Consider the following 12431-nt stretch of genomic DNA (forward strand, 5'->3'; position numbering starts at 1 on the left):
CTCCGGACAGTCGAAACAACAGACTGGATTTCTACATAGATTGCTTCCGTCGACGTGCAAAGGCTGAAATTGTGGAAAAGCAACATCACTTGCCACATAACCTCAGCCATGCTGAACACAACGCCATCTACAGCCTCAGAAACAACCCTGACATCATAATCAAAAAGGCTGACAAAGGAGGTGCTGTCGTCATCATGAATAAATTGGAATATGACCAGGAGGCTGCTAGACAGCTCTCTAACACCACATTCTACAGGCCATTATCCTCTGATCCCACTGAGGATTACCTAAAGAAACTACACCATCTGCTAAAAAAACTCCCTGACAAAGCACAGGAACAAATCCGTACAGACACATGCCTAGAACCCCGACCAGGGGTATTCTATTTGCTACCCAAGATCCATAAACCTGGATATCCTGGACGCCCCATCATCTCAGGCATTGGCACCCTAACATCAGGCTTGTCTGGTTATGTAGACTCTGTCCTAAGACCCTACGCTACCAGCACTCCCAGCTATCTTCGAGACACCACTGACTTCCTGAGGAAACTACAATCCATTGGTGATCTTCCAGAAAACACCATCCTGGCCACTATGGACGTAGAAGCCCTCTACACCAATATTCCACACAAAGATGGACTACAAGCTATCAGGAACAGTATCCCTGATAATGTCACAGCTAACCTGGTGGCTGAACTTTGTGATTTTGTCCTCACCCACAACTATTTCACATTTGGGGACAATATATACCTTCAAGTCAGCGGCACTGCTATGGGTACCCGCATGGCCCCACAATATGCCAACATTTTTATGGCTGACTTAGAACAACGCTTCCTTAGCTCTCGTCCCCTAACGCCCCTACTCTACTTGCGCTACATTGATGACATCTTCATCATCTGGACCCATGGAAAAGAAGCCCTTGAGGAATTTCACCATGATTTCAATAATTTCCATCCCACCATCAACCTCAGCCTAGATCAATCCACACAAGCGGTCCATTTCCTGGACACTACTGTGCTAATAAGCGATGGTCACATCAATACCACCCTATACCGGAAACCTACTGACCGCTACACTTACCTACATGCCTCCAGCTTCCATCCAGGACACACCACACGATCCATTGTCTACAGCCAAGCTCTAAGATATAACCGCATTTGCTCCAATCCCTCGGATAGAGACAAGCACCTACAAGATCTCTATCAAGCATTCTTAAAACTACAATACCCACCTGCTGAAGTGAAAAAACAGATTGACAGAGCCAGACGAGTACCCAGAAGTCACCTCCTACAAGACAGGCCCAACAAAGAAAATAACAGAACACCACTAGCTGTCACCTTCAGCCCCCAACTAAAACCTCTCCAGCGCATCATCAGAGATCTACAACCTATCCTGAAAGATGATCCTTTACTCTCACAGATCTTGGGAGACAGACCTGTCCTCGCTTACAGACAACCCCCCAACCTAAAGCAAATACTCACCAGCAACCACACATCACTGAACAAAACCACTAACCCAGGAACCTATCCTTGTAACAAACCCCGATGCCAACTCTGTCCACATATCTATTCAAGTGACATCATCATAGGACCTAATCACATCAGCCATACCATCAGGGGCTCGTTCACCTGCACATCTACCAATGTGATATATGCCATCATGTGCCAGCAATGCCCCTCTGCCATGTACATTGGCCAAACCGGACAGTCTCTACGCAAAAGAATTAATGGACACAAATCTGACATCAGGAATCAAAATACTCAAAAACCAGTGGGAGAACACTTTAACCTGTCTGGTCACTCAGTGACAGACCTGCGGGTGGCTATATTACAACAGAAAAACTTCAAAAACAGACTCCAAAGAGAGACTGCAGAGCTAGAATTGATATGCAAACTAGACACAATCAACTCCGGTTTGAATAAGGACTGGGAATGGCTGAGCCATTACAAACGTTGACTCTATCTCCCCTTGTAAGTACTCTCACACTTCTTATCACACTGTCTGTACTCGGCTAGCTTGATTATCACTTCAAAAGTTTTTTTTTTGTTTTTTTTTTTTCTTTCTCTTAATTAATTGGCCTCTCAGAGTTGGTAAGACAACTCCCACCTGTTTATGCTCTCTGTATGTGTGTATATATATCTCCTCATTATATGTTCCATTCTATATGCATCCGAAGAAGTGGGCTGTAGTCCACGAAAGCTTATGCTCTAATAAATGTGTTAGTCTCTAAGGTGCCACAAGTACTCCTGTTCTTCTTTAAACAAATAGAGCTGCTTACATCTCTCACTGTCAGGTATGTTTTCTAGACTTCAAATCATTCTTGTGGCTTTTTCTTTTAAACCCTTTCCCATGTTTCAACATTCTTTTTAAAATGTGGACACAGAACTGGCGCAGTATCCAGTAAAGGTCTCACCAATGCTGCATACAATGGTAATGCCAGCTCTCTACTTTTACTTGATATTCCTTTTTTTTATATCCAGGGATCACATTTGCTGTCTTAGCTGCAGCATCACATTACACTGTGTGGAGTTTGGTTTCTATCATAACTCTTCCAGTACTGCTGCTTTCCAGGATACTTTACTCCATCTTACAAGTGTGGCCTGCATTCTTTGTTCATAAATGTATGATCCTGCTCTGTATCTGTGACCTGTTGTCCTCATTATTTACCACCCCACCAGTCTTTTCATCATCTGCAAACTTCATTAGCAATGGTTTTATATTTTCTTTCAGTTCATTGATTAAAATAATGAATAGCATCGGACTGAGAGCTGATCCCTGCAGGACCCCTCCTCCCCCAAAACCACCCCCCATGGATGATTCCCCAGAATATGAGCTATATTGATTTAATATCATATTAATGTTTTAATAAAAATATTGTGAAGTATTCAGACTCCTTACAGAACTCCAAATATATTATGTCAGTAATTACCTTTATCAACCAACCTTGTAATTTCATCAAACAACATTAGGTTTGACATTTTTTTCCATAAAACCATGTTGATTGGTATTAATTATGCTCCATATTAGCTATTTTTTATTTTTCTTTCTTTCCCCAAGAATAACATCAGGCTAACAAGCCTATAAATGACCTGAGTTATCCTGTTTTTGTTTTTCAATACCATAATAACATCAGCTTCTCTATAGTCCTCTGGAACTTCCTCATTATTCCGAAATGTATTAAGTATTACCATCAACTGTCCAGAAAGCTCTTTGGCTAATTCTTTTAAAACTCTTTTTGATGTGACTTATTTGGACTTGCTGATTTATAAAAATATTTAACTTTAGTTGATACTGGTTAACATCCTCCATAACTACTATTGGAATGGAAAGTATTTCATCATTATCTGATATGAAAACATCATCCAATTGCAAAAGAGGCAAATGTCATTCTGGGATGTATTCACAGGAGTGTCATACGTAAGACACGGGAGATCATTGTTTTAGTCTCTTCTGTACTGGTGAGGCCCTAGCTGGAGTACTGGGTCCAGTTTTGGGTGCCACACTTTCAGAAATATGTGAACAAACTCGAGTCCAGGGGAGAGCAACAAAAATAAGTAGTTTAGAAAATATGAGGGATGGTTTCAGTCTAGAGAAGAGAAGGCTGAGGGGGGACATAAGTCTTCAAATATGTAGAAGGTTGTTAAAGAGGACGGTGATCAATTGTTCTCCATGTCCACTGAGGGTTGGACAAGAAATAATCAACTTAGTTTGCAGCAAGGGAGATTTAGGTTGGTTATTAGGAAAAACTTTCTAACTCTAAGGAGTTGAGCACTGGAACAAGCTACCTAGAGAGGTTGTGGAAACCCCAACATTGGAGGTTTTTAAAGAATTGGTTAGACAGATATCTGTCAGGGATGGTCTAGGTTTGCTTAATCCAGCCTCAATGTGGGGGGAAAGAGAAATGGACAAGATGGCCTCTTGAGCTCCCTTCCAACCCTGCCTTTCCATGATTCTTTCCAAATGCAGAATGAATGTGTGTATTGAACATTCCTGCTTTGGCTGCATCATTGACAATCCCGTCGTAATCACTTGTGCCCAAGAAGCTATTTTATATATACTGATGGGAATACTGCCCACTGCAGTAAGCAGTATTGCACTGGCAGGAGATGGGGAGGTAGTAAAATAGATCATTTAATAAGTTGTCTATTTTTTTTACTACTTTGATGCCAGTTAGGAGTGCTTCCAAACTGCAGTGCAGAAAGATAATACAAAGAGCTCTGCCATGATTAGACATAGTGTGGTTCAGCTTGGAAGAATGTAGCTAGCAGTTGTAGGGGGAAATAATTGGAAGCTCATGCAGGCAGAGGGAGGGAGAAATATTGGAGTAGTGATACTGGATGAAGCTTATGCCACACTATCTGAGCAAGTTGGCTCTACAGTTAGGACTTGTTTAAATTGAGCCTTAAAAAACCCCAGGACCAATAAACATGTTACCATGTTTTTTAAAAAATGTCAAGGGAACAATATTTTTTAACAAATTTTCAACTGCTGTGCTAGCACCCCAAACACTCAAGTACTGGCCAGCACCTCAGGGTGAAATTGAAAGTGAAATTAACTAATCTAGTTTCATTGCCCGACAAGAAAGAATGCAAAAAGTGATTGCAGAGCATAAATAGTGGGAAGGTAAATCAGATTGATGACATTTTCTTTTTGGCAATCTCTGTTTAGCGGATATAAGGAAACTTGTTTTTAATTATGTTTTATGTAAGCATGCCTGCTTAAGGGATGAAGATGAACATCAAAGTAGAGATGAGTTTGCAATGTGATAAGCTGGAATAGAAGCCAGTTTAATTGTGCCTCCTCAGACACAGGCTTCATCTCAGGGACAAGGGCGATGCTAGTTCCTCTTTATGTGACTGGTGAGATTGCAGCATTCAGCACTGGGCACCTGCAGAGGGCAATAGAACAAAGACAACAAACTGTAAAGAATTTGCAGCAGAGAAACACAAATGACTCAGGGCTGGAGGGGATGACTCATAAGGGACAGCCAAGGATCTGGAATGTGCAGGAGGGCGTATTGTTACACAGCTATTCCTCCCCGATAGTTCACTAGGGGCAATGAGATGAGAGTGGTATTTTGGGTGAATCAGGGCCGGATTAACCTTTTGTAGGCCGCCATGGGGGTGAAAGGAGCATGGCGGGGGGAGGGCGGTCCCCAGAGCAAGGGGCAGCCAGGAGCATTGGGGCATAGCATGGTGGGGCCGGCCCCGCTCCACCCAGCCCAGGGCAAGGGCTCTGTATACAAACCGGCAGTTGCCAGATGCACACTGACTCACCCAGCCCTGTGCTGCCAGCGTGCCCCTTCCCCTCAGGGGTGGGCTCGGGCCGTGCCACACAGCCCCGACTCCCTATGCCCAGCAGCCCCCCACACAAACCCTCCACTACAAATGCACAGTAGCCTGCACACCACCCCCGCTGCCCAGCACCCGCCCCCAGCCACACCACTACTGCCCAATGCACTTCCCCACAGCTCACCACCACCCTGGCTGGACTCCCTCAGGACCCACTTGCCTGGAGATAGGGTGACCATACGTCCCCGTTTGGCCGGGATAGTTCCCTTTTTAAGCTCGGTCCCAGCCATCCTGACTTTTTTGACAAAAACGGACGTTTATCCCGTTTGTTCTTGCCAACTGCTCAGCTGGCAAGAACAAACAAACAAATGCCCTGTTTACCAAAAAAGTCTGGCGCACCCTCCTACCGGGGCGTGGAGGAATGTGTATGTGGGGGTGACAACGCAAGGGGTCAGGCAGCAGGGTTTGGGGGTCAGCCCCAGCCCCAGCCAGAATGGAGCTTGGGGGGCTAGGGGTCAGCCCCATCTCCTGGCAGCGGTGTGGGGAGCTGGGGCGAGGAAGGGGTCAGTCCCTGACCTGGCAGCAGCATGCGGATCTCGGGGAGTGAGGGGTCAGCCCCTGGCTATGGCATGGGGAACAGTGTGGGAGGGGTCAGTCCCCATGGTAGATTTAGAGTTAGTGGGGCCCTGTGCTCAGCTTCATTTTTGGGGCCCCTCCTTAGGACCCAGCGAAGAAAAAAAACATTCTCTCTTATCTCCCCCGCCCCCGTTTTTCATTCTTTTATTCTTCCTCCTCCTCCTCCTCCTATAAGTAATAGCAAGTAAATGAAAATAAAGTGAGGTACCTTGATTGTTTATGTAGTCTAACTTATTTTTCCATAGACCACTTGAAAATTGCCAGGGGTCTCAGCGGACCACTTAATGATCTTTCCAAATATTGTTTGTACCGTTAGCTAACTATTGTAATAGTTATCGTTGGATAAGAGCACTTTATTTTAAAAAAATGTAAAAAAAAAAAAAAGTTGGGGTGTGGGGTCTGGGAGGGAGTTAGGGTGAGGGCGAAAGCTCAGGACTGGGGATGCAGGGTCTGGGAGGGAGTTAGGGTGCAGGAGGAGGTTGGGGTGCAGGAGTCAGGGAGGGCAGGGGGCTGGGTTGTGTGAGGGGTGCAGGAGTCAGGGCTGGGGTCATGGGGGTATGTGAGGGGGTGCAGGGGTCAGTGCAGGGGGCTGGGTGTGTGTGAGGGGGGTGCAGGAGTCAGGGCTGGGGGTGTGGGTTGGGGTCGTGGGGGTGCTCCCAGCCCACTGCCTGAGTGGCTCATGGCAGGGGGCTGAAGGGGATACATGTAGGGGAGTGCGGGGGCCCCGCCTTTGCCCCACCCCCTCCCCCAAGGTCCCACCCCTGCCTCTTCTCCGCCTCCTCCCCCAAGCGTGCTGCGGCCCTGCTCCTCCCTCTCCCTTGTGCTGGCAAACAGCTGTTAGGCGGCAGGGGAAGCACTGGGAGCGGGAGGGGTGGGAATGCGGTGCGCTCGGGGGAAGAGGAAGGGGCGAGCTTAGCTGCCAGTGGGTGTGGGTGGAGCCTGCCCTGCAGCAGGAGCTGGCAGGATGAAGCTTCTGCCTCCGCAGGAGAGGGCAGGAGGGCAGAGAAGAGCTAGCGGGCCCTTACTGCAGCCCAAGCAGAGCAGGTCGGGGCCCCTTTGGAGCCTGGGTCTGGAGCCATGGTGCCATGGTAAAGCTGGTACTGAGGTGAATATCTGGAGAAGTAGGGCAACAGGGAGATTACAAAACTGCAGCTGAGAACAAAGTGTTTCCACAGGGCCTGTCCTGTCCTGGAACAGAAGGATTGAATGGTATTTTCCATCCCCAGTGTTTTAACATCAGTGGGTAGGTTTAGGGTATGACAGTGTTAACAATGCTTGACGCAGCCCGGAACATGTATGTACTCATCTGGTGAAATGAATCTGGGCCGCTGTGTGCAGGCACTGATGAGTTGGACCATTTTCCAATAGCGTATGCAAAGCACAGGGAAGATACTGAGTAGACTAAACGGTTCAGCAGAGAACAGTGAGTACGAATGATCAGTTGGAGGGCTAGCTAGGCAGTTCTGCTCTGGAAAGTGACCTTGTGCCTCAGTATGCAGCAAGAGGGACTCCAGCGCTCTCATCTTGCCTCTGTCACTCATTCATTGTGTGGCCAAATCTGTAAGGCTCTAATTCAGTCTGTGCCACCCCATCAAGGGTGTAAACCAGGGAGCGAGCATGGAACATGTGTTGTGTAGCTAGGCACTCTGGCTCTAGTCCCCATTTCTGAGTGGGAATAATCCCCCTTTGTGCACCCGGGGCAGTGAGGCAGAATTAGCTACTTGTGCAGTGCTTTGGGGGAAGAGTGAGCCCGTCATAGTGCTAATCCCGAGTCAAACTCCGGCAGAGTAGGCTCAGTGGTTTTCTTTCTATGGAAGATAAATGGAATTTGCTACAATCTCTGTGTGTCTTCTGGATGAGACCTCACAAACCAAGGCCCTGCCTGCTTTCTATGGACATTAAAGCTACCCGATGGTTGCCCTGGTACCCTCAGCCAGAATTTCCGTGCTCCCTGCTAAGAACAAACTTCAGTTACTTGGCATTTTATGCAAAACGAGGGACTTAACCAAATCTTCCTCCCTTGCATTTCTGATCTGGTTTCCTGGTTTGAGTTGGAAATTTGAGAGCTAGAGAGCAGTCGAAAATCCACAGGCAGGGTCTGGCTGCTCTCTGGGTCTGTGGATGTTTGTTCTGTATTATTAGCAGGTTTAGATACTAAGTCATGCAAGTGTCAGGAGGAGAAAAGGTGAGTTGTTCTGGGCCAGGAAGGTTCCTAGGCTGATGTCCTGGAGACTGAATGAAACTGTGGTAACATGGGAGAGGCAGAACAGGTGAAGAATTGGAAGGGAACCAGGGTTTGTGGCTTTTCAGTGTGATTGCTGCGTTCTGTCCTCTTCCATTTTTACCCCAGGATTGCATCACATGCACAGTGTGTGGGGGCCTGGGCTCCTCTCCCCACAAGTGGAATTAGTGCAGCAAAGTACCTGTACTGTGTCCAAAGGTTTTCTTTGAGGTTCCTGCTCCCATTTATAGGAAACCTGTGTTTGTGCCCTAGCATTGGTGTGTTTCTCATTATAGCAATCTAGTGCCAATACATACACACTGTGGAAGCATGGTGTAGCGTGGCTGGGCTCAGAAGCAGCACATCAGGAATGATGATGGTTTGGGAGAAGTGGTTTGGCTTGGTGCCTTATATTTCAATAGCACATTAACTGCCAAGTAACCAATGCTCTGTGGACTGCTGGAACTACACACAAAAGCTAGAAGAATGCTTGTGAGAAGCTTTATCTTGATCAGTGTTTATACAAAGAAAGCCACTTAAAATGAGTTATTGTAGATATTAAAAAAAGTAAATCATCATGTTAACTGTAAACAATATCCTTGTGTGTTTGAGTTAGTTATTCTGTGATAAGTCTTTAGTAGTATTTAGTAGTACCTGAGAGTCCTCTGTGGGATCAGGGCCCCATAGGATTATTTGGGGTACAGTTTACTAATAAGCATCCCAGCCCCAAAGATCTGGCAATCCAGGCAACAAGTGGCGCAAGGAGTTTAACTTCAAGGCTCCAGGAGTTGCAAACCTCTGGTTGGTGGCTTGCTCTGCCCTAATACAGATCACATGTGTTGCAGGCACATGGGGAGGTTGGGATGCTGCTACAGCCTAGCACTGGTCATCTTTTAGTGTGGACTGATCTCAGCCAATGTATTTTCTAAACCTGAACTTCTTTTGCATTATTGGAGTTTAGGGGGAAATGGATAACTGTTGGGCAGGCACCGTAGCTGATTCGCAGTGACCACATGGCAGGACCTTGGACAGCAGATTAGGCTAAACTGTGTTTGGAGGTTGTAAAATGGAGTTGCCCAAGTTTTAGTCTCTGAAACCTCTCTTTTATGGGCTCATGTTCAGTGAAATGCGCTGGTGGCCAGGTTGCTGTAGCACTCAGACTTGGCTATTAATCCAAGCTTGAAAAGATCTGCTCCGTCTCCAGCTTGTTCCAAGGGCTGAAGCGTTGTTTTGTAATGGGGGTGCAGAACCCATGTGCACACAATGGAGGAGCAAGTGCGAGCTCACCTTCTCCTCTCCTTGCCTTGCAGGCTGCTACACTATTTCCGAGGACGGCACCATTTGGAGGAGATCATGTATAATGAGAACATGCGCCGCTCCCAGCTGGTCATGCTCTTTGACAAGTTTCGCAGCGTGCTGGTTGTGACCAATCATGAGGACCCTGTGATTTCAGTCTTCCAGTCCCTCTTGAAGTGACTGTGGAGTGTGGGAGGGGAACTGCTCCTCTGTTTTCAGCTCCCTCAGTCGTAATAGTTTGTTTATATAAATGTTAATACAGGAGCAGGGTGGCAGCAGCCAGAGGTTCTACCCCTGCCATTGACCTTCCCAGCGACCCTCAGCAAGTCACCCCTTCTCCCTCCCTTTCACCATCTGGCTGGGGATATAAACCCTGACCTGCGTGTGGACAGAGCTCTGCCCTCAAGATGCATGGGGTGGGATAGAGAGGCACACACAAGTGAAGCTGTTCAGTCCAGTTAGTTCCAGCTTGCAGTGTCTTCCTGAAGTCCCTAGCCCGGGGCTGGGGTTCCTTGCTTCCTGCGCAGGCTGTGTGTGTGGAGTTGAAGAAAGGTTTTACGTTGGTGTCACTGAATAAATAACATGCATTTCAACTGGACATTGGTGCAGCAGAAACCGGTTGCCTCTATTCAAGCAGCAGAGCAGTGGTTTTAAAAATGTCAATGGCGTCTCCAGCCTAGTCTCCACTAGAATCGCTACAGCAGCACAGCTATAGTGCTGTTAGTATAGATGCTCTATGCTGCCGCGAGAGCTGTCCTGTCAGTAGCTATGTCCACACCAGCACTTAAGTCAGTGTATCGTGCAGGGGGGTAGCTTTTTCACTACCGCGTGACTTAAATTATACTGAAGTAAGTGCTAGTTGTGTACAAGCCTTCAGTATTGGCCTGAGGCATGTAACTGCAGCCTGAGGTGCTTAAGTACCCTTGTGAATCTGTCCTTTAGCCCTTTAACTCTTTCCTGTACCTCTTGTAGGCTCTGTGTGTTTCACAGCAGTTTTGATACCTCTCTTTACCAGTTCTCTCTGTGCTGCCCCTGTTGCTGGTGTGTCGCTAGCTCAGTGTGGAGTTTGATGCTGAGGGTAGCTAGTACCTGTGCTGCCACAGCTGCAAGAGTGTCCTTGTACCTAAAGGGGATATGCCTCCCCACCTTCACAGACTGTCTGGGCTTTCTTTCTGCTCAGGAATCTGGATGGCTGTTGGCTTAGCAACTGCAGAAATCAAACAGGAGCATTTTTGGGTGGGGTGGCTGGGGACAACTGGCAGGGAAGCAGAAGAATGAGTCAGGCTGGGTAGGAGATGGAATTGTCCCTATACTTAACAACCTCTCTCCCTCCCCTCCCACAGTTGAAGGGTTCTTGCCATGTGGAATCTCATTGCTTTCACTTCGGAGTTAAGAGCCCTACCCTAAATGCCCACAAAACAAGTCCAGTGTCATTTGGAAACCCCAGAGGAGCGTGGCACTCCAGGGAGTGAGCCTGGCTCTCTTAGGCTAACTACTGACCAGACATCCCACCTTACTCATATCATTGTAACAAAGCATATTTATTATTAAAACAGCTTCCAAACCAGCACCACCCCCCCTGGCCCAGTTCCATTAGGTCAGAGTCTGGGGCTGATAGTTAATGAAAGCACCCACACCTCTAGTCTGCAGCACCTTGCTCTCTCTCCACCTTCTTGTCCACAACACTCACGCATTTGTTCCCTCGTATATAAAACCTCAGTGGTTTCTGTGCCCACTCTCCACCGTAGCTGACACCAATTCTGGCTGCAGTCACCACAGCCTGCTCTCCCGGTGCTTCTGAGCCAGGCTCCATCCAGATTGCTGTGTCACGAGCCAGGTCCTTTTGGTCAAAGCTCTTGTTTATAGCGAGTGCTTGACATAGCTTGGAGGGCCCATTGCACAGCTGCCAGTCCTTCAGTGGTTTGGCTGATCCTTTCCTCTGAGTACTTCGCAGCTGCCTCATGATGTCCAGGCCCTGCAGAGGTTCCAAGGACCGGAGCAGTACTGCAGCCCCTTCCCCTGTGGAACAATAAGAACTTGCATGAGCATGGGCTCCTCTACGGGTGCCTCTCACCACTGGCTGGCTGGGCTACATGTTACTCTGTGCAGGGGGTTGAGAGCAATACAGAATTAATTCCAACCCTCACAGAAATCCTACACACCTCCCCTCCCTTGTATTAACTGGTACCCATTGGTCAGCAGATCAACTCAAGGGACAATAGTCTATCAACGGTCCTGCACTCCAGTATAGCATGCCTCACACTCTTCAGTGTATTCATCCCCACCACACCCTGCGAGTGCCGTTAGCCCTGTTTTACACATGGGAACTGAGGAGCCAAGGACCAGATTTTTCAAGGCATTTAGGTGCCTACATGGAGTGGGGCCTGTCTCCATTGAAATCAATGGATGTATGAAAATCACTAGGAGTTTAAGACCCTTTAAACATCTGATCTTTAATGACTTCCCCAAGGTCACACAGAAAGTCTGTGGCGGAGCAGGGAACTTTGAAGTGATCTCAGGTCAGATTTGTCACAGTCACGGATAGCAGAAGTCAGCCAGTAAATGGGGAGAGAGGAAAGGGCAGTGAACCCCTTCCCCTGCTCTGACTGGCCAAACTCTCCTTGGCTCAGTCTGTTTCATCTGTAACCATGAATTTCAATCTCCAGCCAGCTTTTCCCTGACGACCTTCCCAGCATTAGTGTTTAAGGGAGTGTCATGGGCTGAGCTCCCTCCAGGAGGCGCTCAGAGGTCCAGAGGTTGTCCTGTCAGCACAGCACTCTGGAACAACTGCCACATGTGAGTTCAAGGGTGGGGTACCTGGAGCAGCTCCCCAAACCCTACAGATTTGTATTCACACACCATGGGCTCAGTGCACCACCTCCAATCAGCTCTGGAGCAGGGGGATCAGGACATGGTCAGGGGTGCTAGTGCCCCCCTTCCAGTTTGCCAAGGGCCCTAGTCCATAGAACTAGCTTAGCTGTATTTTAC

General features: G+C 47.7%; 2 protein-coding genes across 9 annotated transcripts in view; one reads left to right on the top strand and one right to left on the bottom strand.

The window, feature by feature from the left end:
- Window positions 1–10875, top strand: part of NPRL3 (NPR3 like, GATOR1 complex subunit) — a 121247-nt gene extending 110372 nt beyond the window's left edge. For all 6 annotated transcript variants that reach the window (XM_054042203.1, XM_054042202.1, XM_054042204.1 and 3 more), the window contains one exon: window positions 9458–10875. In XM_054042203.1, the coding sequence (XP_053898178.1) occupies window positions 9458–9623 (166 nt within the window). In that variant the 3' untranslated portion in view covers window positions 9624–10875. The remainder of the gene's footprint in view (window positions 1–9457) is intronic.
- MPG (N-methylpurine DNA glycosylase) overlaps window positions 2842–12431 on the bottom strand; it is a 67836-nt gene continuing 58246 nt past the window's right edge. For 2 of the 3 annotated variants that reach the window (XM_054042208.1, XM_054042210.1), the window contains one exon: window positions 10966–11462. In XM_054042208.1, the coding sequence (XP_053898183.1) occupies window positions 11083–11462 (380 nt within the window). In that variant the 3' untranslated portion in view covers window positions 10966–11082. Of the gene's footprint in view, window positions 4888–10965; window positions 11463–12431 lie in introns of those variants that run through there. The other variant, XM_054042209.1, reaches the window with a different exon arrangement.

The sequence above is a fragment of the Malaclemys terrapin genome, chromosome 10 (genome assembly GCF_027887155.1).
Source record: "Malaclemys terrapin pileata isolate rMalTer1 chromosome 10, rMalTer1.hap1, whole genome shotgun sequence".
Taxonomy (NCBI): Eukaryota; Metazoa; Chordata; order Testudines; family Emydidae; genus Malaclemys; species Malaclemys terrapin.